Source organism: Leuciscus leuciscus, assembly GCF_965113295.1.
Source record: "Leuciscus leuciscus genome assembly, chromosome: 1".
NCBI classification, from domain to species: Eukaryota; Metazoa; Chordata; class Actinopteri; order Cypriniformes; family Leuciscidae; genus Leuciscus; species Leuciscus leuciscus.
Window position 1 is genome coordinate 63690849 of NC_138725.1, and position 27633 is coordinate 63718481.

Here is a 27633-nt window from a genome sequence, read left to right on the forward strand (position 1 = left end):
ATTTGTTTTAGATCATTAAATGTGGCTATTATGGCGCTTGAACACTGCCTGCCAGTCATTGACAGTCTGGTGACCAACATTCAGAACACAGCATTTGCTGTTCTTCTCAGCCAGGGACAAGCTTTCCCACTGACCCGGGCCGACGGGAAGTTTTCTTGTCGACTTCATCATTGGCTTTCCGATATAGGTCAGAGGCGTCGTGCTCAGACGCTCTCTCCCCGAGTCTGCTGTCAGCTGATTATGTCAGATTAATTTCATATGGACCTTTGAACGGGCTCTCCTTTGATGTGCTTTGATTCACTGAGATTTATTTATTTGACTCAGTGCGCTCGCCTCGCGTGGACCGCGATAGCGTGATGATAAAGGTCGGGCATTAGATATGTCGGGTGCCACGCTGTATTTCCCCTTGACAAATCCGCAGAAGTTCCAGCTTCTCGGTCCTCCGCTTGGATGACAGCCTGAGCTCTCAGACAGAAGGGATGGACAGATCAAGCTCACTATGCAGCTGCAGGAAGGACAGAGAGAGGGAGAGAGAGAGAGAAAGAGAGAGATAGAAAGGGGCGCTCTGAGAGAGAAGGACAGAGGAGGATACAGACAGCGAAAGAATGACATAGTGAGAGAGAGAGACGGGCCGAGAGAGAGAGATTGATTACTTCAGGGCATTACACAAGCTGGCACCCATCAGTAATCCTTCAGTGAAACCCTTCCGCTGTCATGAGCTCAAAGTCTGGTGCGCTCTCTAAATCCTATACATACACTTTTACACTCTTAGGAATGGCAGTCTTTCTCTGTTCTCCTGGGCTTCCTGTGACTGACAAGCGGGAGAGGAGTGACTTTGAGGAGTTTAGGCTAAATGTGATGAGCTTTTCAGCAGAACGCTTAGACGCTGTCACAGATGATGAGCAAAGTAGGAAATTGCAGTGTATCTGTTGCTGTGTAGAGAGAAACTTCAGCTCTCTGCCATGAGGTATCCTGTCTGGCTGATCCAGGTGGTCAAGATTGTGCTGGTTGGCATTGTCCGCTTATAGGCCCTGCACAACTACACAATCTCACAGCAAAAATCAGCTTTTTCCATTGAAGGAACTCATCCAAAAGTAGCCTCAGTAGTAGTTCTGTGTTTTCTCACAATATTGTCACAATACATAGCTACTAGTGTCCATATATGTGCTTGATATGTGTTTGTGTGCAGATTTATTAAACGTATGAATATAATGTTATTTTTCGGCTAAAATATGCAGTTTACATTACAATATATATAATTATGCATTTATTAGGGGTGTAACAATATATCGTGTCACAATATAGGCCTATCGCAATACAAAAATGCAACAATATGTATAGAGGAAAGTGACAATATGTATTGTGGATAGTTCACCCAAAGTGAAAATGACTGTGTGAGAAAAAATTCAAGTTTACAAAGTTTTAGTGTCAGTACTACAGTAAACCACTATATATAATGGTGAATATAATGTATAATAATGCAATGGGGGAATATTTGTGGGTCCTGATAATGCCAAATGTCTTATGTTACCAGTAAAATGTGGCCTATTATTTTAAATATATCTAGTCAGTGAAAGAGTGCAAGCATAAAATAATTATGTTTTCAGCTTCAGAATCATGAATATTTTTATTCTGGTGTCACCAGCACCAAGTCCAAGCAATACCAAATTGAGTTAATTGTTTTTTAACCTTTTATCATATGTCTTGGAGTATCGCAATACTGTCGTATCGTGAGTTCAGTATCGTGATATGTATCGAATCGTGACATGAGGATATTGCTACACCCCTAGCATTTATAGTAAATATATACATTTAATATATAATCATTAAATAATTAATGTATGCATATACATATTATCATAGACATTATTCCAATTATCTTAAATATAGAGGAAATGATAGTGGATAGTTTTCTATAGCCATATATCTAGACTGAGGTGGAATCTTTTTGAATATTTTTCTCCTACAATATCTCCTTTTTCTATTTTTCTACTTTATTTATATTATAATATATCTATGTGCATTATGAACCAAACTTACTGCGCTACAGCTGTAAAACTTGCCTTTGACATCAGGAATGCTAGCGGATAGCTTTCACCAGGAATTATGGACCTCTTTGATTTGAGTCTGATCCCCCACATCATCCCTCCTCTGCATCCCAAAGTCCTCCTCCTCATACTCTGGACAGTAAACTTACTGTTAGCGCCCTAACTCTACAACAACCCACAGAACACATACTCACTAAGGCTGGTAAGAATCAGTGAGCCATCTTTCTATTTTCTCCTCCTGGACAGATCCTCACAGTGGAGCGGTTCAGATTGATTGGCTCGGTATTGATCAGAACATGTGCCGGGGCTAAAAGCGAAAGGGATGCTTCTGTGTACCCCACGGCTTAATGGAGAGGAGCCCAGTCTAGCCTGGCTCTTTTGATCCACAGAGGATTAGAGGAGATTGCTGTGTACGAAAGCAGGAAGATGCTGGTCCATCAGACAGCTCATCCAGCAGACGTGAGCAGAATGAGTCAGGGTGTGAACGTGTGGAGAGGTTTCAGTCCGCCATTCAGATGCAGATAAACATGCATAATGTCGCGGTGCTTTTCATGAGGTAGAGCAGGTAGCCGTGTGACTTCTTCTACCTCATTTCAGGATTAATTATCAATTTGAACAGACAGCTGGAGGATCTAACCCATGAGCTATGTAAACACTCCTGGATTGTTCTATATTCTGAGCATGGACATCCACTGAAGAGCATCAGCTACACCCTGATGAGAGTTCGCTCGCTCTCTCTCGCTGGTGGAATCAGTTTTCTCAACTACTTCAGCATGGCTGATTAATATCCTGCTGTCTTCTCATGTTTGTTGTGACCCAGCAACGATGACTCTTAAACAATACTGTTATTGCCAGCTCAATATGCATAGATTAGTCATATCTAGGCCGAGGCGGAATGTGCTCATTTTGAGGGAAAATATGTGAAATCTGTAGAATAGATTAAAATGTGCGAAGTGGATCTGAAACATACAGCTCTTCGGTGCAGTTTGAGTCTTAAATGACTGGTTCTAATGAGTAGTTGCGTTATAGTGAATCAAAAACATACAGCGCAAGAATTGTAGTTTGATTGCTGAACGAATTACTCTTATGAATCACTTCTTTTTAGTGAATCAAAAATATAAAGCACGACTAGTGTAGTTTGATTTATGAACAAATGACTGTATAAACAAACCTTTTTCAAGAATTGTTTTACAATTATTTATCAATAAAACTGTGGTTATTGTGAACTAAAACAACGGTAACACTTAATTTTAAGGTGACGTAGTTACACGTTACAACATGTAGTTACTAGTAATAACAGTATTTTGCATAATAACAAGTATTAGAAAGTATTGGCATAATTGTCTTTTTTAAATGTTTTGTATTGTATGTAATTTTGTGTAGGTTGATGTTTGTTTTCTCTCTAATGGACCTTGGAGCTTTGGAAATAAAGTTGAATTAACTAACCCCAACCGCAAGTCTATAGTAAGTACATGTAGTTAATTAATATTACACTGTACATATTTGAGTAAGTACAATGTAACTATGTCACCTTAAAATAAAGTGTAACCAAAACAACTATTAACATTGTTTTTGTCAACTGAAATAGAATAAAACAAAATGATAAATATTGGATAAAAAACGTAACAACTAAAATACATTTAAGTCGAAGTAAAAATTACTGAAATAAAAAAAAAAACTTTAAAAAAAAAACCTAATAAAAATGTCACTTATAACAAACATGTTATTTGTATACAAAACTAAAATGAAACTGAAAATATACAAATATAAGCTAATTCAAAATATTAATAAATATTACAATAATTTATAAACAATACTAAAATAATGAAAATAAATTATCACATCCTTTGGCAGCGGAGTTGCATTTCTTTTTTCTAAATATTTCTTTCTCAAAAGAACTTAAGAAATAATGAAGCTGTTAATGATTCTGACTCATGAAGAGAATGATAAAAAAAGAGAGAACTAATAGCAAACACGTGGATATCTGGGATATGTAGAACTTTATGAATGACATGGACAGGATTACCTGTTTGTCCAAGCAGTGTGTCACGGATTGTGCCGCTATAATACACACGAACATGAAGATAATAAGGCAGTCTTTAATAAATCCACAGGGTAATCCACAAAGTAAGAGTAGCAAAACACACATCCAACATAGACGAGACCCGACAACAATGAACAGAAACGAGGGAACTTAAATACAGGTGCAAATGAAGGTTATTAACGACACACAGCTTACAATGATGAAGACTCAAATCAGAAACCATGACAACAAACAAGTCCAAACTGAGTGACTGTGACACAGTGATGGACGGAAAGAGTTTTGAAAACTTTTTAAACAGTCGTTATTTTGTGACTCTGTTGAGGGCCACTTGTGGTGCAGAATCTATGCTTTAATGCGTGTGTTTATGACAGTTCCTTTGAAAAGGCAGGAATAAAGAAACTCTGATCAATAAGCTCAGCTTGATATTCACAACAGTGAGGCTGAGGGAAGCAGTGTTTTAAAAAAAAAGTTGAGACTGGCCTTTCAATAATTAAGACAGATTTGGGAAAGCAAACATCTCGGAAAGAACGGGTAAGAGCGAGCGCTTTGATAATATCCCGCTGATTCATAAAACATTCATACACTTTTTCATTCTCAAACTTGTCAGTCAGATCTCTGCACCTTGTTCTCTTCTTTTCATATGCAGGTCTTTGAGGCTGTGCGGGCTCTGCAAAGATCTATAATCACAGCTCTGAGCCCTTTTCTAAATCTATCTGATGAAAAAAAAAATTCCCATTTAGAAAATAAAGGATCAAACGGTCATTATTCAGAATCATGGTCGCCTTTAAATGCAAATGCAAAAGGTTATCCCTGCCCTTTGACTCAGAGAATATCCCATGGCATATTATTTTATGAAGTGCACTGATCCCGTGCAGAAAAGCTGGCTGCGCTACGGTAGACGGGGAGAGGAACCACGGATTTAGCCGCAATCTGATTTACTTTCATCGTGTCGCACGCAGTGAGATAGGCACTTAAAGTGATGAAGCAGAGCGTCAGGTTTATGTTCCTCACGGCGCTCGCGCAAATGACTCGTGGCATGTGATCTACGCCACAACAGCCTGTAAGGGGGGTGTAGGAGCATCACTTAGTCTCTCAGGCCTGATTAAGGAGCCGTACGACGTATCTGAATATCTTATGTCAGAAAAAAAAAACGTCTTTGAGAAGTAGTAGTGTACAACAGGAACCATGGGAGCCGAATGGGTGGGGTTGCTGGAGGCAGAACAGTTCACAAACCTTCAACTGCTTCGGGCTAAAACAACTGTGTTCTTTACAGGAGTGCCAAACTTACGTTGCACACAGAATTCGGCCTTGCGTGATCAGACTTCTCAGTTGTGCTGTGAGAGAGCGCCCGGTGTGTCGGCACTCTTTTCTTTCCCTTGGAATGGTCTGGTTTTCATCAGCTTTTGAGATGGCCCAAAGAAAAGCTGTCATCTTTCAGCTGACAGGCTATACTCCACAAACTCTGAGTGAAGAGGAGTGTCCCTCCTGCGCCTTGTCAAAGTGACAAAGAAAAAGTGGAGGGAAGCAGTGAGAATCTCTCCTGCCTGAGTAGAAATCTTTGCATTGTGTTTACAGCATGTGAAGTAACACTGCTGGTCACCAACGTGTGGTGTGTTAGGCTTTGTGAAAAATAAGTACACTTTAGCATACTTTTAAAAAGTGTACTTAATACGGAAGTAATAAATAATTTACTTTTTCAGACACTTAATTGTATGGGGCGCCGTTTGTAAAGCGGCTCACGCTGAAAATAACAGCAACATTTTGTCACATTTAGCTTCAAACAATGTTTAAAAACTGGTATGAATTTTGGACGGTCACTTTTTAGCACATTTACAACAATATTTGTCAACTTAGAGATATTTTAAATAGTTAAATCTAAATATTAAATGTTACACCTAAATGTTACATTTTAAATCTAAATGTTAAATCTAAATCTAAATCTAAATGTTAAATCTAAATCTAAATCTAAATGTTAAATCGAAATTATAAATTGAAATTGAAATCGAAATGTTAAATCGAAATGTTAAATCGAAATATTAAATGTTACACCTAAATGTTAAATGTTAAATCTAAATGCTAAATCTAAATCTAAATCTAAATCTAAATGTTAAATCTAAATGTTAAATGTTAAATGTTAAATCTAAATCTAAATGTTAAATCTAAATATTAAATCAAAATCGAAATGTTAAATCGAAATCGAAATGTTAAATCGAAATCGAAATGTTGAATCAAAATGTTAAATCGAAATCTAAATGTTGAATCTAAATGTTTCGGGTGAAACTAAATATTTAACTAATATGCAAATTTAGATTTGATAAATGATAAACATTTAGATTCAACATTTATATTTATATTTAACATTTAGATTCAACATTAAGATTTAGATTTAGATTTAACATTTAGATCCAACATTTAGATTTAGATTTAACATTTAGATTTAGATTTAACATTTAGATTTAACATTTAGATTTAACATTTAGATTTAACATTTAGATTTAGATTTAGATTTAACATTTAGATTTAGATTTAACATTTAGATTTAGATTTAGATTTAGATTTAAGATTTAGATTTAGATTTAGATTTAACATTTAGATTTAGATTTAGATTTAACATTTAACATTTAGATTTAGATTTAGATTTAACATTTAGATTTAGATTTAGATTTAAGATTTAGATTTAGATTTAACATTTAGATTTAGATTTAGATTTAAGATTTAGATTTAGATTTAACATTTAGATTTAGATTTAGATTTAACATTTAACATTTAGATTTAGATTTAGATTTAACATTTAACATTTAGATTTAGATTTAGATTTAACATTTAACATTTAGATTTAGATTTAGATTTAGATTTAACATTTAGATTTAGATTTAGATTTAGATTTAACATTTAGATTTAACATTTAGATTTAGATTTAGCATTTAGATTTAACATTTAACATTTAGGTGTAACATTTAATATTTAGATTTAACTATTTAAAATATCTCTAAGTTGACAAATATTGTTGTAAATGTGCTAAAAAGTGACCGTCATAAATTCATACCAGTTTTTAAACATTGTTTGAAGCTAAATGTGACAAAATGTTGCTGTTATTTTCAGCGTGAGCCGCTTTACAAACGGCGCCCCATATAATTGCACGTTATTTGCACTTAAATGAAAATGTGTAGTTTAGATTTATTTTGAATGCAGTTTGTTAAACTCGAGAGTGTTTTTGACAAAAGTACATCTTTATATGTAATTTCATACATTTGGCAGACTTGCTACTGCCAAAACATTCAGATACATTGCTGTGAGTAAGACATGCTGCTGCTGCTGGACATGTAACATACATGATTTAACCCTTGTTGCAGATGTATACTGGTGAAGCTGGGGAAGGTGGAGGGTTGCTGAAAGCGCGCTGCAGACTGCTAACAGTAACACTACCAGTATTTGTTTGAATGTTGAGCCGCAGCTTATTTGCCGCTGATGCAACAGCAACCAATCAGCTGGGCTATGTAGTTGATGATGCGATCTCTACCAAATGAGTTAAAGTTTGAGAGGTATGAGTTTCAGGCCCCCTTTAAGTTTTAACTAAAGCTTTATTTAAGTTTATTAGCTTTTAGTATGAATATGTTAGCGTTAAGGTTATGAATAAGCTGGTGTCTTCCAAAACAATGACAAAATTTGCATTTAGGAGATATAAGCATTAAAAACTGTCTCTCAATTCCGCTAAAATGGATCACCGATTTTTATGACATCACCGCGGACTTTAGCTTCTCATCACATCTTCTGTCCAAACAAATGCTCTCTAGAATCTAAAGCTCCGCTCCCTATGCTATAAATACCACCTGGCCAAAGCGACCGTTGACACGTCACAGAGCAGTATGGGTTGGAGATGTGTGTTCGGTTACTCAAACGCTCGAGTTTATTCCGTTTTCCAACTGTACATTGGTTAAGAATGAAAGGGCTAGAATTTATTCACACCTCTACTATTGAATCCAACGTATCATCAGTGCTCGGATTCGCTTTCATGTTGCTGTCAAGTATGACTTGCAGTCTGTGAGGTAAACTAAACGCTATTGGCTATTTGAAAAGGGGGAGGAGCCATTCAATATGTCCCGCCTTAGCTTCCTGTTTCAGTGGAAATTACATCAACGCATCATACAAAGCTGTGCGTTCCGAGGCACTTCAGTGGGCCTTTAAGGATCTATCAGCGGGTGCCGTCTAGAATTTCATGACAGAACTTGATATTAAGAAACAGTCATGAAAGTGTACTTTTTAAAGTAAACTTAAGTGGCTTTTTATTTCACAATCATATATTTTTTTTTTAAATATACTTGTAAGATCTGAAGTACACTACAGGTGCACATTCAAAACAATTAAGCACACATCTTTTTCACAAGGGACATGCTGGTCTCCTGCATGGCATGCTGGTATGCTGATGTTCCCACCAGCCAAAAATTATACCTGCCAATCTAGTTCTGGTCTTTTCAGCAAGGATGGTTGTTTGTAAGTGTCCTCAAAGATGAGTAATTTCACCCGTTGGCCATCTAAGCCAGCTATTTTCTTTGTTGGTACCTCATTGTCAATGTTTGACAGGTTAGATTTGGCAGTTAGCCCCTACTTGAATCTCCACCATTCTATGGGTAAAAAGGACGTTTCTCCATTGATTTCTGTGCAAAAATGTCGGTGTATTCTGACATTTTTGTTATTGAAATATTTTCTTGTATGTTAGAGTGATTAGTCACATGTAATGTATGCCTGTCAAAGTTACAGTACAGCAGAAATAATAAGAATGGTGGTATGCTATTCAAAATTCAGTCATTCTGTTATTAGAGGAGATATTTGGATAAGAGGGAATGGGACCCGGACTCAGATTGCCTGAAGCGCTATTGCGCCAGATGCTGGAACGCTGCCAACAAGACTATAAAAAATGAATTTTAATTAACATTTTTGAAACATGCTCATCATAGAAGAGGTGTATTCAAGTCATTGCATGTGTGAATTACATTTTTAATATGTTTATGAATAAATTAATAGTTAGGACAAAACAATAAACGTGACATAATTTACCCACTGGTCAGAATATGAAAGAGAAAGTAATATGACATTTTCCAGTGAGTGCATTTTATTTCGAACCAAAATCACTTGAATGCGCTTCTTACTGTGATTACGATTTTCAAACTCTTAAGGAAGAACTTCTCAGGAGGACTTGAATGCACAATGATTTTGTTTCCATTCAAGTCCTTCCCCTTATAATTTCTCTGATGTTTTGCTACATAAGTACACATTTATTCTCAGCGCTACCACAGATATGATGTGCCCAGAAGCATGATCTCAGAGAAACCCTCCCAAGTCATATAGATCACAATTGATCTCTCAGTGGGATTGACAGCATGGAAGTGTTTGTCAGCCTTGCACATTCCACTTGTTCATTATGGCCCTTGGGGTTTTGGTCGGTACGACTAATGCAATCGCTCAGAAGCTGCCGGTCAATATAAAGACACGTGTAACAGAGACCGACCACATTCACGACCTATCTTGCCTGTAATTACAATGCGCCTTGCACATGACAGCAGCGTCTCCACTCTTATTAGCCTCAGGTTCATGGACTCTATTCAGACTCATGACTCATAGAAGTTTCTGGATTCACCTCAGAGTTGTCTGATTGCGAGGTGCGTTGCCTTCACAGCCGGGGCCCAGGTTGCGTCGACGTGCCGGGGTCGTGACCTCAGCAACACTTCGTTCCGCCCATCCATTAGGTGGGTAACCAGTGTGCGTGTGTGGGCGAAAGTAGACGAAGATTGGTGTTGAATCTTTAAAGAGCCTGGCGCCTGCCTTTTGTGTTTAGCACGCTGCTCATGAGCTAGTGCCTGCAAGGTTCGGATATTTCAATTAAAAGCAAAACTGAGAACTGTGGTTAAAAGCACAGAGGGAAGCTATGCTCCACCGCTCCCCACCTCGTTCCTACTTCCCCGACTCCATCGCAGAAACACAAAGGCTATTTTCGGAGAGCCAATGCACTGTGGGGCCAGCGGGCAGGCCGAGCTACTCGCCTAAAAGCACTCATGACTTTTTAATTTGTGGCTGAGGGGCTGTCGTCCTGCGGTCGCGGAGCAGACCCAAACGTCGGCGCGAAATAGAGGGATCAAATCCTCACCCGTCGAGTTAGCTCTGTCATAAAGCGAGAGAGGGCTGGAGAGGTGAGGAAAAAGAGGGGAATGCGGGGAAATGAGGGTGGTTGGAGTTGCGAGAAGGAGCAAAAGTGTTAGATTAGTGCATTTCAGAAGTTACTCGCTGATAAGGAGACCATGAAATGGCCTACAAAGGAGGACAAAGAACAGGGGACTGACAGACAGAGATACTTTGCATCGTCTGACGGTGAACAGAGAGAGAGATGCAGAGGACAAGATGAGGACGAGCCAGACATCTCCAGAGAAAACAAAATGATATCTCTTCCAAAAAAAGAGCACGGTGGCAGACTGTCTCATGGGCGTCATTCGGTATTAACCCATCTCTGTGTCTGATTCATCTCTGGCACCTGTTTCCTACATATGCATTCATCCCACCGCAATAATACAAAACATATAAAATATGTTTATGGCATTCTCGTCCTGTCTGTTTCAGTTATGGCATTTCAATTCAAAAAAGATTTATTGAGTTTTGAAATCCACATTCTAAAGTGATAGACATAGAAGGCCTGATGAATTATGTATGCCTGACGTTGAACTTGCCCTATGAGAAGTGCAAAATGGTGTTAGTATTCGAAGGAGTGTGCATACAATGTCAGGGGTGAAAAGGTAATAGGCCATTGTTTCCGAGAGCCTACGAATAGCAGTTTGAAAAATGTATTTCCACAGGTTCTTTTTAAAACTGTTTTAGCTGTATATGAATGGAGTGCCATAGCAAAAAATTATTTCAATTTTGTCATGAGTCCTGATGAAAGTTGAGCTTCAGATTTGGACTCAGTAAAGCATGCGGTCTGCCATAGTGACAGCTCTTATCTAAAATCAAAATGTAATTTAGTCTATCTGAGAAAATGCTCATAAATAAATCTGAATGTATTAATATAATCCTGTGCATGAAGTATGCATGACTGTGTTTAAGTGATTCTAATAAAATTCTGAAGCGTTTAATGCCGGTTTAAAATACCAATGCAATACTCACCACTGTGACGCCAATGTTCCCTAATGGGTTTCATTTAAATATGTTCATTTGCGATTTTCTCCACCAATTCATTTCTATCTCGGATATTGTAGATGGAGATTATCCCTGGGATTACAATGTTGGGGGGGGGGAGGCGGGGTAAAAAAAGACACTCTCGATGTGTATTTACCCGCAGCTTAGTGATGTAGATGTTAAAAAATGGGTCTCGCATATGCAAAATAAAACCTTGACAATATCAGCCCAGTGTTGCCCATCTGGCTTCCTGTCAGTTTGTCATTTGCTAATATTCATTTCCAAATGTGGAGAGCTAACAGACGTTTACGATGTAAATCGCGGAGCTATAACTCTTGTCAGTGTGGCAAGCAGCATTAATCCGCCAAATCACTCATCCCAGCGGGTGCCAGGAACATTAGAGCCACCCGACTCTGTCTGTGGGACTCCACTGTACTTTGTGATACTCGTCTGCTTCAGCTTTGTAAAGGCCACCGGGTAACTCCAATTCCCCTTCTCAACAAAGCCATTCCATTGGCTAAGATTGAACATACTTTTTATGAATACTATTATCATGTGCTTGGTTAGAAATTATTGAAAATTGTTTAATGGTATATTTGGACTTGAAATGTGTCACATATCACATTATATTACCAAACTCAGCAAGCTATTAGATTGGCCACCTGTATCATATTAACTCTTTCCCCAATCCCAACCATTGACAAAATGTTCAATTTTCCGTGTTTTCACTGTTATTTGGTAGGGGGCGCTATGACACATCTTCTGAAAAAGTACAGAATCTCTGGATCAAAACACAGGGGAAGAAGAAGCAGAAACAAGCAATATCATTAAAGCAGATGCACATGTAAAATAACGGCATCATCAACATTAAGCAGCTAGCATATAAATATAAATACTGCCTAACGTTACGAAAATTAAATGTCGACCCAGGACGAGATATAGGACTGTGAAGCTTTGGAGGTGTTGATGGACTCGATCTACCCCATCTGTGTTTTGATCAACGATCTGGAAGTAGTCTTTGACAAAACAAGATTTTCTCAGCTTTTTCTCAAAATGTTGCTTTTCTATAGCCTGGCTAACGTCAGACCTTGTCTCATTGAGACGTGGTCTGGGAACCACATGTTCATTTTCTCGTATTTGAGGCGTGGTTTACGAATGCCCAGAGTCGTTTATTGGACGCTACGAATGTCTATCAAATGCGCCTGTACGTAGCTCATAGCCAATCGTTTCAATTATACCCGATGACGTATGTAGAGCGACAGAAATTCGACGAGGAAGAAGACGAAATAAACTTGCGTTCTAAACTACTTAGAACACTATCTAAGGCTGCATCGAAAGGTAACTTCGCGTCTGATGCCATGTTGGATCCATAGATATAAACAAACTGCTTCGGTGTGTCGCATAGACGTCGTCATCGTCTTGCTGCTCCCTCCCCGTTCTGTGATTGGTTCCCTTTTTTGAGGGGAAAATCTAGTCCATGGTATCCAGGCTGCCTAGCAGCGTGAATAAAATCGCGCTGCGCTCAAGGCAGCATGGGGACACCCAGGCTAGCTTTTCTATGAAACTTACCCACATTCAAGTGTTGCTAAAAAAGAAATTAAAAAAAAAGAGTCCATGGAGCTTGAAACTTTTGTGAAAATTATCAAAAATGCTGGTGCTAGCTGGCAACTTATTTAAAAAACTCTGGTGGGGAAAGAGTTAAGAATTACACTTTTGAGTAGCTAGCCTAGTACTATTATGATCTCTGTGGTTTTCATCAGGCATTTAGATTAGGAGACAGAATTTTCCACGACAGCGCTCCATCCTAATGACAATGTAGACAGTCGCCTTAGGTCTTGCTGAGATTGTTCAAAATAAATTAGTATTTGACCCAAGGAAAATGCTAAATAGCAATTGTACATTGGAAGTGAGAGGCGCACTGTGACAAAACTGTCAGGCCAGCTTTAATCAATGAACTGAACAAATCCAGTTTTGTTTTGTCACGCTGCTCTGCTTGTTGAATCTATTTCTCTGGGAACAAAACCACTTGTCACGTGGTTGCACTTGCAGTGGTTCTAGGAATTTATTTTATTTTCAGACTATTTTTGCACTGGAGCATGGGGCCCTTTTTAATGATCTTTCCTAGGGTCTCCACAAAGGTCAGATTATGGTCCTGCAGGGCTCCAGGAAACCTGCCTCTCTAATGTCAATTATTTTTTATTTTTTTGTTGAATTTGCAGTTGCAAGAATAAGCTCATATATTGAGAATGAGACAACACTATATTATATATCAAAGCTGCAATAAGGGTGTTCAGGGGCTGGATCCACAAAACACTTCTGAGAATACATTTGTTCTAACTGCCATTTTCCTTTTATTTTCTTACTTAAGTCAAGTCAAGTCAAGTTTATTTGTATAGCGCTTTTCACAATACAGATTGTATCAAAGCAGCTTCACAGTATTAAATTAAAATAATACAACAAAGTTTTTTCAAGAGGAATTTATTGATTGATAAAATTAAATTAAATATCCCCAAAATATAACTTAAGAATAAAGTTGAGAATATTTTGTATTTCCAAAAGCATTTCTAGAGAGAGCGGAAGAATAACTGAATGCGACAGATCGCTGGGACAAGCTCTAAAATTAACTATTTAAAATACACAGCATATTTAAAATGCAAATGCGACGCTGAGTGCAGAGCTCCAATCAAACCATTCAGGATGGAAATAGTGTGCAAAGGTAGCGCAGAAAGTATTAGTGCAGGTTGCGCAAAAAAAAAAAAAAAAAATTTCTTTGCATTGATCATCGAATATTTGCCAAGAACTGCAATACATTTTTTTTTTTAAATGCATCGTATACAACAAAGCCTGTAACTTTCTTCTCAAGGCAAAAAGTGTTGGAGCTGCATGGTTACTTTTCAACAGAGCTGTCATTCAATAAATAGGAAAACATAGTAACGTGCTTTACATCTATGAAAATGTAACTCAGATTTTGTCAATTTAAAAGTAATGCATTACTTTACTAGTTACTTAAAAAAGGTAATCGTATTACGTATCTCACGGAACCCCCAACACTGAAAATAAGATGCTCTTAAGAAAACATTTGAAAACTTAAGAATTGTCCAAAAATGTCAACTTTGCAATTTATAAAAGATATTTCTGCACTTCTTTCATGAACCTTTTGTAAATCTTCTCCAAAGATGTTCATGAATCTGGTCCTCAAATGCACTGTTTGTGCTGAGATGGGACCATTTTTAATTTCTTCATTTATTACACATAGTGGCAGTAGTCAGAAGTCTTCAGTGGTTTATTTACTTCACAGTTAGAGGTCCTCTGATAGTCAGAGGCCCCAGGGCATGGGCCCCATTGGCCCTCGCTGAAAGAGTTTGAACGGAGAATATTACCATTAATGAGTCCTCACAAAAATGTTTAAATGATGAAGTGAATGGTAGAAAGGGAAAATGAAATGGTTGTGTTATTATTTTTAATTTTGTTATTCTGTCCCCCATGGGAGAAGCTGACATTATGTGAGAAGTAGAATTGCTGTCTCTGTAATTCTCTCCCTCACTCACTATTTATCTCTTTATTGCTTGCTCTGTCTTTCCCTTTCTTTGTCTCACTCTACCTTTCTCTCTGTCTTTTAAGAGCTCCTGAATATTTATAAGAGGATGTCAAAAATAGAGCTAACCTTGATTTTACTTTCACAACTTCAACCCTGCATTGAACCTCTCAGGCTCCCGTTTCCAATACTCTTGCATATAAATTGGATTTGTTAGTAGGAGGTTGCCAGTGTGACATCTGGGTGGGGTGGAAAGTATTTCCCCCCCTACAGCAAGGTTTTTGATTCTCACCTTTGCTGCAGGAAAAAAGAGAGAGACAATTCATAAAAGTGATGATTAATCATCTAATGTTTTGGAGTTTAGCCTGACAGAGGGGAAGATATCTCAGTAGAGCCAACTTTTGCACCTCAGAAAAGTTCTGTGTTGTTCACCACAAGAAGAAGATTTGACTATAGACACATACAAAAATTCCTCTCAATCATTACTTATGGTCCAGTAGAAGTGTGTGATGGTGTTTGTTGTGATACTCTCTTGTGTGTGTAATTTCTTTTTCTTTTTTTTTCATGAAGTCCGATGCTCGAGGTGTTTCTGGGCTGTGACTTTTGGCCAGTGAGTGTGTTGCCATCTTTGCCCAAAAACAGCTTGCTAATGTTACTATTGCCTTATTGGCTGCTATCTGTAACCTGACAGATTACTTGGCATTGTAAAAAACATTTTTATAATGACATGTAATTATTATAACATGTACTATTATTGTTTGTTAGCGAGCTAGAATAAAGATGGCTAAACTTGCTCGCAAATTACAGCCAGTCATCTAACTATTAGCGTAACTGTTTTTGTCTTTCATATACACACACACACACACACACACAAAAGAGCTATTTCTCTCAGGTCTCACATTTCAATTTTAAGTCCATTCTAATGAATTCCACAAATAAAAACCAGCAGATTCCATTTGGGCCTGATGTGAACTCAATCAGAAAAATGGAGTGGGTTTCTCATTCTTCCTGGACTTCTATGTCATGGATGTGACATATATTCAATTGATATCTGAAACTAGCCATGGAACCCGGCAGCTGTGCACATATTCTTATGCATGTATACATGTGTGTATTTGTATTTGTTTTGTTTTTTGTGATGATTGTGTTTTTGTTTTTATTTTGGATGTTTTTATTTTATGTAAAAGCTTAACCAGGGACGCGGCCGCAAACTGGCTTTACGCTATATGCCCTATGTACACGGCATCGGTTGTCTGTGTGTAACAATGCCTAGTGTATTGTCCCTGTTAAATTTTTATTTTTTATTTTTTTTAAATGGTAGACAACGAAAGCACTCACTAATTTAAAACAAAATCTGTTAATGTGCCCATCACCACATATTTCCCTTGGCCAGACCCTAGCCTGTGCTGTAGAAATCTATCCCTGTGACCAGGGCACCTGAATTTAAACCACATTAGTCTGCATTTCTCACAGAAAAATGCTGATCCCGAGCAGTCTGCACCACAGTTCTTGCCCTCTCCCATGTTTGTATAACCAGATGCTTATTTAGTCTATTTTTAAAGGTGTGGTCAGTCTTCCTCAAACTCCAGAATTTCAGGAAGTTTATCTATACGGGTGCCATGTTAACCACAAGCACGGAGCAGATTCCAGCCGTTTATGGTTTATGCTGACTACAGAGGTTAATTGCACCCGGCCTCACATGCAAGACCATTACCGGCCACTATTGTGTCCTGGCAAACACGATAATTAGTGTTCTGAAAAGAACTCCTCTCTCCTTTTGTTTCTGAGCAGTGCATCTCAGTTACCGATGCACAATATCTGGGTAATTGAGAAGCGAGATGAGATTCAGCGAGAAGACATGTAAGACGTGTGAGAACAATGTCATTAGCATAATGCCTGAGTGTTTGGATCCATGTCTGCGGTCGGCTCTACTGTCCAGTTTGGTCAGACCATGGAATAGCTCTTGCTGGAATAGAACTCTTGGAATGGCAGGGGTCAGGGGTCAATGATGAGGTGTTTAGGGATGTGGAGTGCAGTGAATGGGGACTGCAGCTAGATGTGAGGTCCTAAGTGTCACAGGGGAGGTATAATTACACCATCTCGGAGAACACCAACAGCCCTATTAAGAAGAATGATGGGGGAAAATGGTGGTCAAAAAGGTCTGCAGGAAGTGTGTGTATGTGTGTAATGGAGTGCCATTATACACTGTAGACTATCAGCAGGCTGAGATTGGAAACTGCTGTTTGTCGGCTCGAATTGTTTTGTGTATGTTTTCAAGCATAAAAGTTCTTGTTTGGTCACCCAGTCTCAACTCACCATATGTCTTGCTTGTTCCGCTCACAAAATAATAATTTTTTTCTACTTTTGTTACCAGCTTGTGCTCCCAGATGCACTGCCATTGTGCGGATTATAGCCTCAATATTGTTTTGTCCTCTGTGAGGACACATTCTGTCTCTGTTTCCTAAACTCGGATGGAAAACCCAGAGTTTTGATGCTTCTCCGTTTCAAGTCGCTCTGATGTAAAATATGGCGGACGTGCCCTTGACAGTTCAGAGCTGCATCCTTTGCTGTCCCTCCCATCCAAAATGCATGTGACTGATGTTCCTAAAGCGAAACGTGTTCTTCACCCTCATAACAAATAAATAAACCAGTGTCCAAGCCGAGCCCTGTCTGCTTTGGCACACAGGCCGCTATAAATTTAATGAAGACTGATGGTAATTCTTCTTTCTGTCAAAGCCATGCAGCCATTAGCATTTACATCCAGCCCTGCCATTCACTCAGTCACCTCGCGGCACTCTAGCCGGCACACGCGCAATGATAAGAATCACAATCAGCGGCCTTACCGCATACATATATTACAATGCCAGCCTCCAGATACAATGCAGAGCTCCTGACTATTAACAAGTATGCTATCTCTCCAACACATGGGTTTCAGGTGTAGGGGAGGGGTTGAAAGAATGCGGGAGGAATCCGACAGCTTGTTCTGTGCTGTTGGAGTGTCAGTATCTCTAAGGCCCAGTGAAATGACTGCTTGAACAGATGGGGCCTAGACCGTCCTTTCCATTTGAAATGATTACCTCGGATGCCATTTAGTCATGAAGAATGCAATGTGTTATTTCCTGTAGGGGAGCCTAAAAGGGCGTGTCAGCCTATAATTACACAGCATATTTGTCATTTTTATGTTTGTTTGTTTTTTGACTCTTCTTTTGCGAGCCTGGCATTAAGCGAGTGAGGTATTGGACAGTGCCATGTCATTCGTCCAGGTGCTCTACCATAATGGAGCCAGTGAAATAATAATGTGTGGATGGAATGCTTTCCCACCACCCCATCAACTAATTAGGATCTAATTATCCAGGCAAGTGTAAACAATCGCAGCAGATGGCAGAATGCGCAGAATTAACTCTAATGACCCGGGGCTCAGTGGAATTCTCATTTCGATGCCTTTGTTTGTTATTTTCCTCCATTATTCTTTGCCCTACTTTCTAAATACAGTTCGTAGCTGCCTCCTCGTGCCATGCTATAGTGCTCGCCTGCCTTCGATCTTTCTTCTTTCCGCATCGTTGAGGTGTTTGCACAACTCACGTGATGTAATTTAGCTTCTCTCTGAGATCAAGTAAATTTGTATCTTGCACTCTCCTTTTCGTTTTTTTTTAATTTTTATGCCACCTACTAGCATTAAATTAGACAGGAAGACAACCCCGAAGATACAGTACTCTTTAAGTAGACACATAATTACAGCACACATGCCATTAAAACTTCAGTGCTCCCTCTGCTTCACTCCAAAAATTCACTACTCAAGTCCATCAAAACAGTATCTGACTTCACAGAGTCCACTGGATGAAGAGAGAAACATGCAGTCAGGGCAACTGATTGGGATTCTCAGAGGTATTGACAGAAGGGTGAAAAATAGATGTGGATGAAGTATGAGGGTGCACGGCATCTCATTAATTGATGGTTGTCTTGCACAGTTGCTTTTCTGTGTTGTGCCAAGCGCTCTGGTGCCTAATTAATCTCATGGATATCAGAGACACGTCCCAGGGCGCATGCATCCCTTGGTGTTGCATAAGAGAGAGATTGAGAACCAGAGAAGGAGAAAGGAAGATGAAACAAGAGGGAGGGAGGGAGAGTAGGGAGAGGTGGGGAAGGATGCAAACAGAGGTGAGTAGAAAGATAGGTTATAGAGGAAAATGCAAGGAGACAGCATATGCACAACGCCAGAGACTGTGACGAAGAGGCAGAGAAAGAAGAAGTGACAAAAGGTAAGAAAATAGATAGGTGTTGAAAGAAAGACAGGTCGGGGGAAGAATGTGTGCTGGCATTGTGTCGATGACGCCTTCAGGAGGCTGTGCTCGGATAATTCAATATGCCGACCATTGACTGCCCCCCATTCTGTCTTCACTCCTAATTAAATCTCTATTTGATAGCTCAATGCCGCCTCTAATTGTGTTTGAGTTACGTCACTGGCTGCCCGCAGCCCCCTGGATCAAAATCGCAATGCCGTGCTACATTACACCTCAATTAATCGCATCAATTACACATCCATTAACCCGCGGCAACCTACTCATACTGCAGTCATAGACAGATGTGCTGAGAAAACCTGAGGAGCTAATGAAATTCAGAGCTTTGAGAGATTGCAAATTACCCCACCGATTGAATTGCAACAGAAGTCAAACAAAGTAATTCCGAGTTCCTGTATTATTCTACGCCTCATTCAACAGACCTGTGGTGCTTTTCAAAGAAAGAAAACAACAGTGAAAGAAAAGCCTTTTCTTATTTCTTGCTGCTATCACAATCAGCCTAAACAAAAGAGATTCTGAAGCGCCTACCCTTGTGCCTCACAAATGTATTTCTATCAGCCATAATTATATAAGAATATAGTGTACACAGTAACAAATGTTCTGAAACACTGAATGTGATGGTGACAACAGTGCTGTGACCACATTTCTTGTTGCATCTGCATTTGTCCTAATACGGTAACATGGTTGTTTGCCCTGAAGGGCAATGGGGCTCTCCACCTAGCTTCCAGGGGGGAGGGCAGTTTGCACGCTTTGAGAGTTGATGAAGTGTAAATCGGCAGGGTGCCGGTTGTCTAGGTGACAACCGCTACTGACAGAGTGACAGATCAGGCTGACCTTCAGCAGGGATCAGGAGCACAGAGTGAGACTGTTTCTGTGCCAGTCTCATACACTCACCTGAACCAGCAGACAAACAAACATGCACATAACTCTGACTTCTCCAGTATTGCACCTAAAGGCTAATGGCATGGCCAACATTACACCTACAGGCAGTACAGGAAGTTGTAGGAGAAAGCAGAGGTGACCATTGCCCCAAGGTTCTACACTGATTTAAGCAAATGTTCCTTCTAGAAAAAAACAAACAAAAAAACAGCTTTAAGAGCCAGAGGTTGCCTAGACCATGCATCCACTTATTTTAAGCCTTTGTGATGAGAAGAGCAGGATTGGCTAATGTGCTTATGCACAGGTGCAAGATGATTAAGCGGAAAGGGACATTGCCCCTACCGTGTTGGAATAAGGGAGGGAACACCAGAACAAGTGTTAAGCCCTAGCCCCGAGAGTACGATTGCATGCCAGCGTGGTGCAGTGAAAGCTCTGAGGGGCCTGCTTTATGGATCCCGGCTGGTGCCTGTGGCCTTTGTCTCAAAGCTATTAAAATTCTGTGTGCTGCAGCAGCAGCCTGAGTGGAGCGTTGCCATTTGAGGTTGCCTGTCAGGTTAGTGGAAGTGCTTCTTTGTCGTTTCTAAGGTGGCCAGTGGTGGCAAGGTGGATAAGGGCACTGCAGAATAATGCTCTCAGCCCGACCAAGCATGAAGAGAACATTAAACGCCCCCTGACTCTGGCCAGCTCAGCTTGCCTGCTGCTGGGCTCCTCCACTGCAGAGGAACCACCCCTAGGTTCTCCATCTGGACCAATAATCCATGCCACCCAACACCCACACACACAAACATACAATGCGTTGAAGGAACCTCAACATACCACACTTAATTCCCCCAGAGTATGTTGGCATGCTTCCTATCTCCTGTCCCCATAAAGACCAACACAAAAAGGCTTCCTTTAGTTTTATATTTTCCTTTTTCTTCCACTTCCAAACCACAGGGATTTTGATGAGAAATGGCACCTGCGTTATGGTTCATTAAGGCTGAGTTTAGCATCATCCTGACCTGGGGTTTCTTGCTCTCTGTGGGCACGCTCTCCTGCGGACCTAGCCCGCCCACTCAGAGCAGGATTTTAGAGAGTGAGAAACAGAGCTGCTTAACCTTGCCTGAGCCCCAGCAGATCAAAGCCTGGTACTCAAACAGTGAAGAGGCCACAGGCACTGACTGACATTCTCATTACAATATGGAGATCGCTCTCAGCACCAAGAAGCTTCCTGTGTGAGGACAATGTCAGACCTCTGCAAACTAGTCTGTGCTCTGCCTCCATTTCATGCTAACATAACCTTTCGTCTGACATAATGGGAACCCATGGGAGTGAAACTTTTACCACACTGTGTATTCGGCCACAAAAGCCCTGTTCATTTCTTTATATCTAAAGCAACACAGCTGCTCCAACACGTTTGAGATCTCTCGACCACTAAATTGAACGATTTAGACAAACAGCAGAACTTTCTTTAAGAAAGCAGTTAAGAGGAAACATTATGACGTTCTCAGTTTTGTTTGAAGTATTAACATTGTCTCAGATGTTTCTCCTAAAATTCCTAGACACACACGGGACAACTTGTAGCCTACAGTAAGACTATAGCGAAAGCCATTATTAGCCACCAGTAATATAGCCCTTTCCCCAGGCTGTTTAACTAATCATTTAAAGAGTTTCAGCCACCCGTGGAAACAAAATGGCAGCTGGCCTCTGCCAACAGAATACTTTGAGTTTGAATCTTTTATTGTTAGTGCCCACTTACCTGCCTTTCATTGAGGATTACTGGGTGAGAGTTACGTCAACTAATCAACATTAATTTGGTGATAAGATAAGATGTAAGACTCCCCCCCCCCCCCCTCCCCCCTCTAACATTTTTTTTAGATCAGTCCTATGCCAATGGTATGGAGAATAGTCTACATCTAGAAAATTACTTTGCATATTATAGAATATTCAAATAATTTAGCAGATTTAATGAAGTACATTATATTGGGTTTATACTGAAATCTGAAATTGAATTGCAGACTTTGGTATATTGGCAAATTTTGGAACAGTATAAGATATTGTTTGGTGATCTCAGGAGATAAATCTTAAGGGGGAAAAAATTGCTCAGTTAAATCAATTTAATCTGGTTTTGGTCTAGAAAAAAACAAAAAAAAACGATTGAGAAATCAAACTAAGTCTCGCTCGTGTTTTTTTCTTACTTATGGGCAGTCAAGATGAGACTTTATAAGATGGTGCAAATAAAAGCACTGCCAAGCCACACACACATTTGCACACATATGCACAACCGTCCATCATATCATCGTAGGGGGGATGCTGCTTTCAGCCAATCGATGTGGAGTCTGATTTTGCACCTGAGGTCTCTAATGGTGGTATGTTTATAGTGTGGCATTGCTAAGTGGATATGCCTCTCCACTGGCTGCGCTGAATTGCAGTGCATTTACTGGAGGATAAAATGTCTGTGGTGGCACGGTTGGCGAGCGCTGTGCACTCAGGGTGGTGTGTGTTTGTGTGTGCGTGTGTGTGTGTGTGTGTGTATGAAATGACACTCTTTTCAAGAGCCTGTTACCCAATGGCCATGATTTGGAGAGTTGTACCAGGATTGATTAGGCTGATAATAGTCCAACTCCTTTAGATGAAAAGAATTAGCCATTCTGCACACCATGCAGGGGAGTGTGTGAGTGTGCGTGTATGATTGTTTTTATGGGTATTTATATGTATGTGCAGGACTGTAGTGATGATATAGGTAGACGTACTGAATATTCTTTCTCCATTATTAGGCCCTGCTTGTCACAGGGCCCCAGACAACATTCCCAATTGCCCTCATCTGACCACACTGTGAATGTTCATGTGCATCATAAGTTAATATGCATAATTTACTTGTGTGTATTTTTTGTTTGTGTGGGACCTCAGTCCAAACTACATCACTCTGTATATGCTTGATGTCGCCCCTGAGAGGTGAGACTTCTCAACATGTCTCTCAGTGCACCTTGCAGCACAGAGAAATTAGCAGAATGTTTTACAACCCTGCAACAGAGCTCTAGGGCTCACTAGCTTATTGCCTCAATTAATACAAGCTTTAATTGGCTTTTCACAAACACAATGACAATCAGATCCATGTCACCTACAGAGAATGTCTTGATCACGATCGATAGGTCCCATCATCTGCTCCTCATGGGGGAAATGAAAGCACTTTGTCTCTTGGCTAAAGGCACCCGCATGCAGGGCTTTGTGTTTGTCTGAGAGTCTGTATAATCCGGCTGTTTTAGAAAGACTGAAGATGAATGGATTCCTCGGCACACTATAGCTCATTCTGTCAGGTTTGCTGGAGGAGCGACTGCATCTTAAAGTTATCTTCAAAACCTTCCCTCACTTAGCCCATCTGGTCCCTGAAATTCTCACCCTCACACTCCCTCTGTCATGACTTCAGATGTCTCTTCTTTCAGCTCCAGAGCGCCTCAGCGTCACAACAGACAAATCATTTCTTAAAATGTCTTTTATACTTTAAGAGGCCAAATTGAGTTTGTCAAATCGTGTTTAGCTTTCCGATGTTAATGGCTTCTTTTGCCTTTTTTTCTCTCACTCATTCTCAGCATGATGTGATTCACCAGTTAAAAATGTTTCATCTTTCTTTGTTGGTAGTAAACAACACTCCTTTCAAACAATCATAGCCTGTTGTATACGTGGCCTGGTGGGTAGTGCACAAGCTCTGACGTGTTTCCACTATATATATAAAAGAAAAATGAAAGCTGTAGCTGTAAGAATTTTCATTTCTATTTCCTCTCACTGGCCGAGTGATGCCCGGTGGTGCCGTCACAGCAAGGTCACTGTCTAAAATGTTCACACTCTGAGTTGAAATGATCTTCCAGTCTTCACCCGAACAACAAAATTGGATTGGATTGGATTCCAACATTGGAATCTTCAAAAAGTGGCTGAAGACACATCTTTAATGAACTAATAGCAACTTAATGTATCTTAGGCGCCAAGGGAGGCAGTACACACAAAAAGTATATAATTTTAAAAAAGCAAATATAAGTCAAAAAGTGTTTTTGTGTGTGTGTGTGTGTGTGTGTGTGTGTGTGTGTGTGTGTGTGTGTGTGTGTGTGTGTGTGTGTGTCTGTGCGTGTATGTATGTGTGCGTACATGTGTGCGCGTGTGTGTTTGTGTGTGTGTGTCTGTGCATGTGGATTTGTATGTGTGTGTATGGGTGTGTGTCTGTGCGTGTGGATGTCAGTGTGTGTGAATGCTTGTGTTTGTTTGTATTCCTGCATGTGTGTGTGTGACAGTATCATCCTAAACCAGCAACCCTTCGCTCAACACCACCATCTACAGGCCGATGAGTGTACAGTCACTAAATGTGCACATAAATTAATTTATTTTATACCCCCCCATGGATGAAATTCTACGAAACTTAGCATACCCCCAGAGGATGTCAAGTTAATAATACACATGAAATATGGTGCGATTACATAATGTATGCTACTTGTAATGTGTTACTTTACCCGTTACATCAAAAAAGTAATCTGGTCACATAATGCACGTTACCTGTAATGTGTTACTTTACTCGTTACATCAAAAAAGTAATCTGGTCACATAATGCACATTACTTGTAATGTTACTTTACTCGTTACATTAAGAAAGTAATCTAATAATGTAATGCGTGTTACTTGTAATGCTTTACTTGTTACATCAAAAAAAGTAATCTGATCAGTCTGAAAACATAAATAGATCAATATAGATTTCAGTCTGAGGTTTTCTCAGAGAGGAGAGCTACGGTAGAAATGTGTCCATCTTAAACATAATCAGAATTATCAGATAATAAGGGTAAATCGACATAGTAGACTAGAGAGCATGTCTTAGTTTGGTTTCCACTGAGTTGTACCTTCCCCGGTTGTAGAGATCTTTGATGGAATCACATCCTCATGTTCTGATAGCAAAGACACACGACGTTCAACTTGTATGATGTTCTTCTCTGTATTAGCTTATGAAGTCCGTCTGCTGGTGGAACGGGAACAAACTCAATTGCATTTGCAATAATATAGCTGTATTATATTTTATAGTTTTCATATGATTTTATATGATTTTATTCATTGGGTTGTTAAATACACCTAGTATTGCTGTGTTATTACTGTATTATGTCTAATACAATACCTGTTCAGTTAAAACCCAAAATGCGTACTTTCCACTCAAGTGGACATATGAAAATCTCTTTGAAAAATATGTAAAAAAAAAGTTTAAATATTGTTTTTCATGTCCTAAGAGCAATAAAAACAACCCAAAAATCCTGACTGAGGTTTAAACGAAAGGGTTAAGTACACACTGTTGCTTTTTCTGCCTTTAATTATGTTGAATTGAACATTCCTCTTCGTCATTCTTTGTGGACCAGAATGTAACACTTGCATTGTTTTTCACTGTTCTCCATTTCCACTTCTGCTTAAGTGCTGCACTATTCTAATGCTCAGTTGAATCTGACTACTACATGATAGCTGTGCATGTATTGTTTTCTCCCTTGGATTAATCTGCTCGTATTATTCGGGTTTGTAAGTTGCTTTGGATAAAAGCGTCTGCTAAAATAAATACATGCAAATGTCAATGTAACCTCAGCCCTAAGCCTGACTCTAAATCTCACCCTTATATCGGATTGGCTGATAGAAATGTTGTCTCAGGAATAACAAGTATGTTTATCCAGGAACATGTCCTACTTGGGTGAAACATGCTAAGCCTCTTTCTTTCTGTCTCGCTCTCTCTCCCTCCAGATGATGTACCACCCTACTTCAAGATGGAGCCTGTGGCAACCCAGATCCACCTGGAAGGGAACCGTGTGGTTCTCACCTGCATGGCTGAGGGCAGCTGGCCCCTGGAGTTCAAATGGCTTTACAATGGTACAGAGTTGACGCGTTTCTCCCTGGAGTACAGGTGATACTTCCCAACTTCTCACTGCTGTATGAGTGTTTCTGCAAGTTTTGGCCCTGTAGATATTTAGAAAATGCACTTTTCACACTATCACTAGTCTGACACTGAAAGTGCATTCCAAGCACATCTGTCACATCTCAAAAAAATGTATTTTATTTAGCAACATTTGGTGGTAAAAATAGTAACGGTGAAGGAAATGACATTTTACTTTTTGACATTTAAACAAAAGAGTTTGTCCGATTTATTCCAAAAATGACATTTTAGGAATAAATCAAACAGCTCTTTTGTGTAGCTGTAGCATTTCATGCTTCCTAAATACACAAATGTTTTTCACAGTTTGACAAAATTACAGTTAAAGTATTATGTTCCATATTTCCTTTATTTTATCTTTATTTTCATATTTTAAGATGTGGGTCTGGGAGAAAGTAATACAATCTATTCAGAAAAGGCACCTGAAAAGTAGAAAAAATTTAATAAAAATCAAGGCCTTGCTAAAAGCATCCAAGAACAATTTAATGTGACCTTCATATAACAAAGAGACAAAATTGAAATCTTTTAGTTTGAATAAAAACTAACCAAGATCACAAAAGTTCCTGACTGTAGTTGAAGAAACACGACAGCTTTATCACCATCACAAATACAACAATAACCACAGTTTCAATTGCAAAAAATTTCATTCAGTTTTTCCAACGCTATCTCACGACCAATTCGTACGAATTCGTACGAGTGATAAAAAGGTGGCTAATTCGTACGAATTCGTACGACCTCACTCGTACGAATTTGTACGATTTGCCTAAACCCACGTGATGGGTAGGTTTAGGGGCGGGATCAGGGGTAGGTCATTCGTATGAATTCATACGAATTGGGCAATTCGTAAAATATGTACGATTTAGCAAAAATCTTACTAATTCGTACAAGTGAGGTCGTATGAATTCGTACGAATTAGCCACCTCGTAGAATTCGTACGAATTGCCGTGAGATCAGGGTGTTTTTTTCTGGTGTTTATTTAAATGATATCTCCTTTGTTTTTTGGTAAGTCAAGAGCGTTTGTGGATTGTAGTCCTCTTGAGTTGTAGTAGTGCCTCATTCCCTCTGCAGCCATGAAATCACACTCATGCCTCTCAGCTCATATTAAAGAGAATGAGATGTATTTCCTGAGCGATCCCTGTCGTCCATGTTTTGTTTTATGTATTCTGCATAAATGTTGTATCCCTGGTGAAGGCAGTGTGGATTTATCAATCAAAAGGAAGTAGTCGAGTAGCTTGTGAATTATTTTTGATAGCTTTGAGAGCTATGTGTAATATTTATGTTTAAAAACCAAGTGATATTTTCTCTCTCTCTCTCTCTCTCTCTCTCTCTGGTCACAGTGAGAGGACTGAGCTGTATTCTTTGCTCGCATTCTTTTTACCTGCTGACCACAGGATTCTTTCATATTTGACTTTGCATTTTAAGACTTCCTAAAAGCTAAAGTCTAACTTACCCGCAGTGCTTACTCTGAGTAAAGGGTCGAGTCAGACGTTTTCTGGCCTCTTGCAGAGGTTCCTGCTCTCTACGGGTTTTCTGCCTGTCAGTCAAGACAATAGGAGAGGTTTCCGACGCAGTCCACAGAGCATATCCAAAAGATCCCTGGTGACTGAAACTTCCCAGCAGTCTCTTACCTCTCAGACACTGAAAAGTGTGTGTGTTTGTGTGTTTGCATGGTTTGTTTTTTCAGGGAGTGAGGACCTGCTCTCTTCTTTGTATTCCTCACATTTACCGATCAAAGAAAAAGCTTGAATT

The 27633-nt window shown here is 39.5% G+C and overlaps 1 protein-coding gene across 4 annotated transcripts in view; it reads left to right on the forward strand.

Moving 5' to 3' along the window:
• Positions 1-27633, forward strand: part of sdk2a (sidekick cell adhesion molecule 2a) — a 150919-nt gene that overhangs the window by 64197 nt on the left and 59089 nt on the right. For all 4 annotated transcript variants that reach the window (XM_082140852.1, XM_082140853.1, XM_082140854.1 and 1 more), the window contains exon 2: positions 25698-25857. In XM_082140852.1, coding sequence (XP_081996978.1) covers positions 25698-25857 — 160 coding nt within the window. The remainder of the gene's footprint in view (positions 1-25697; positions 25858-27633) is intronic.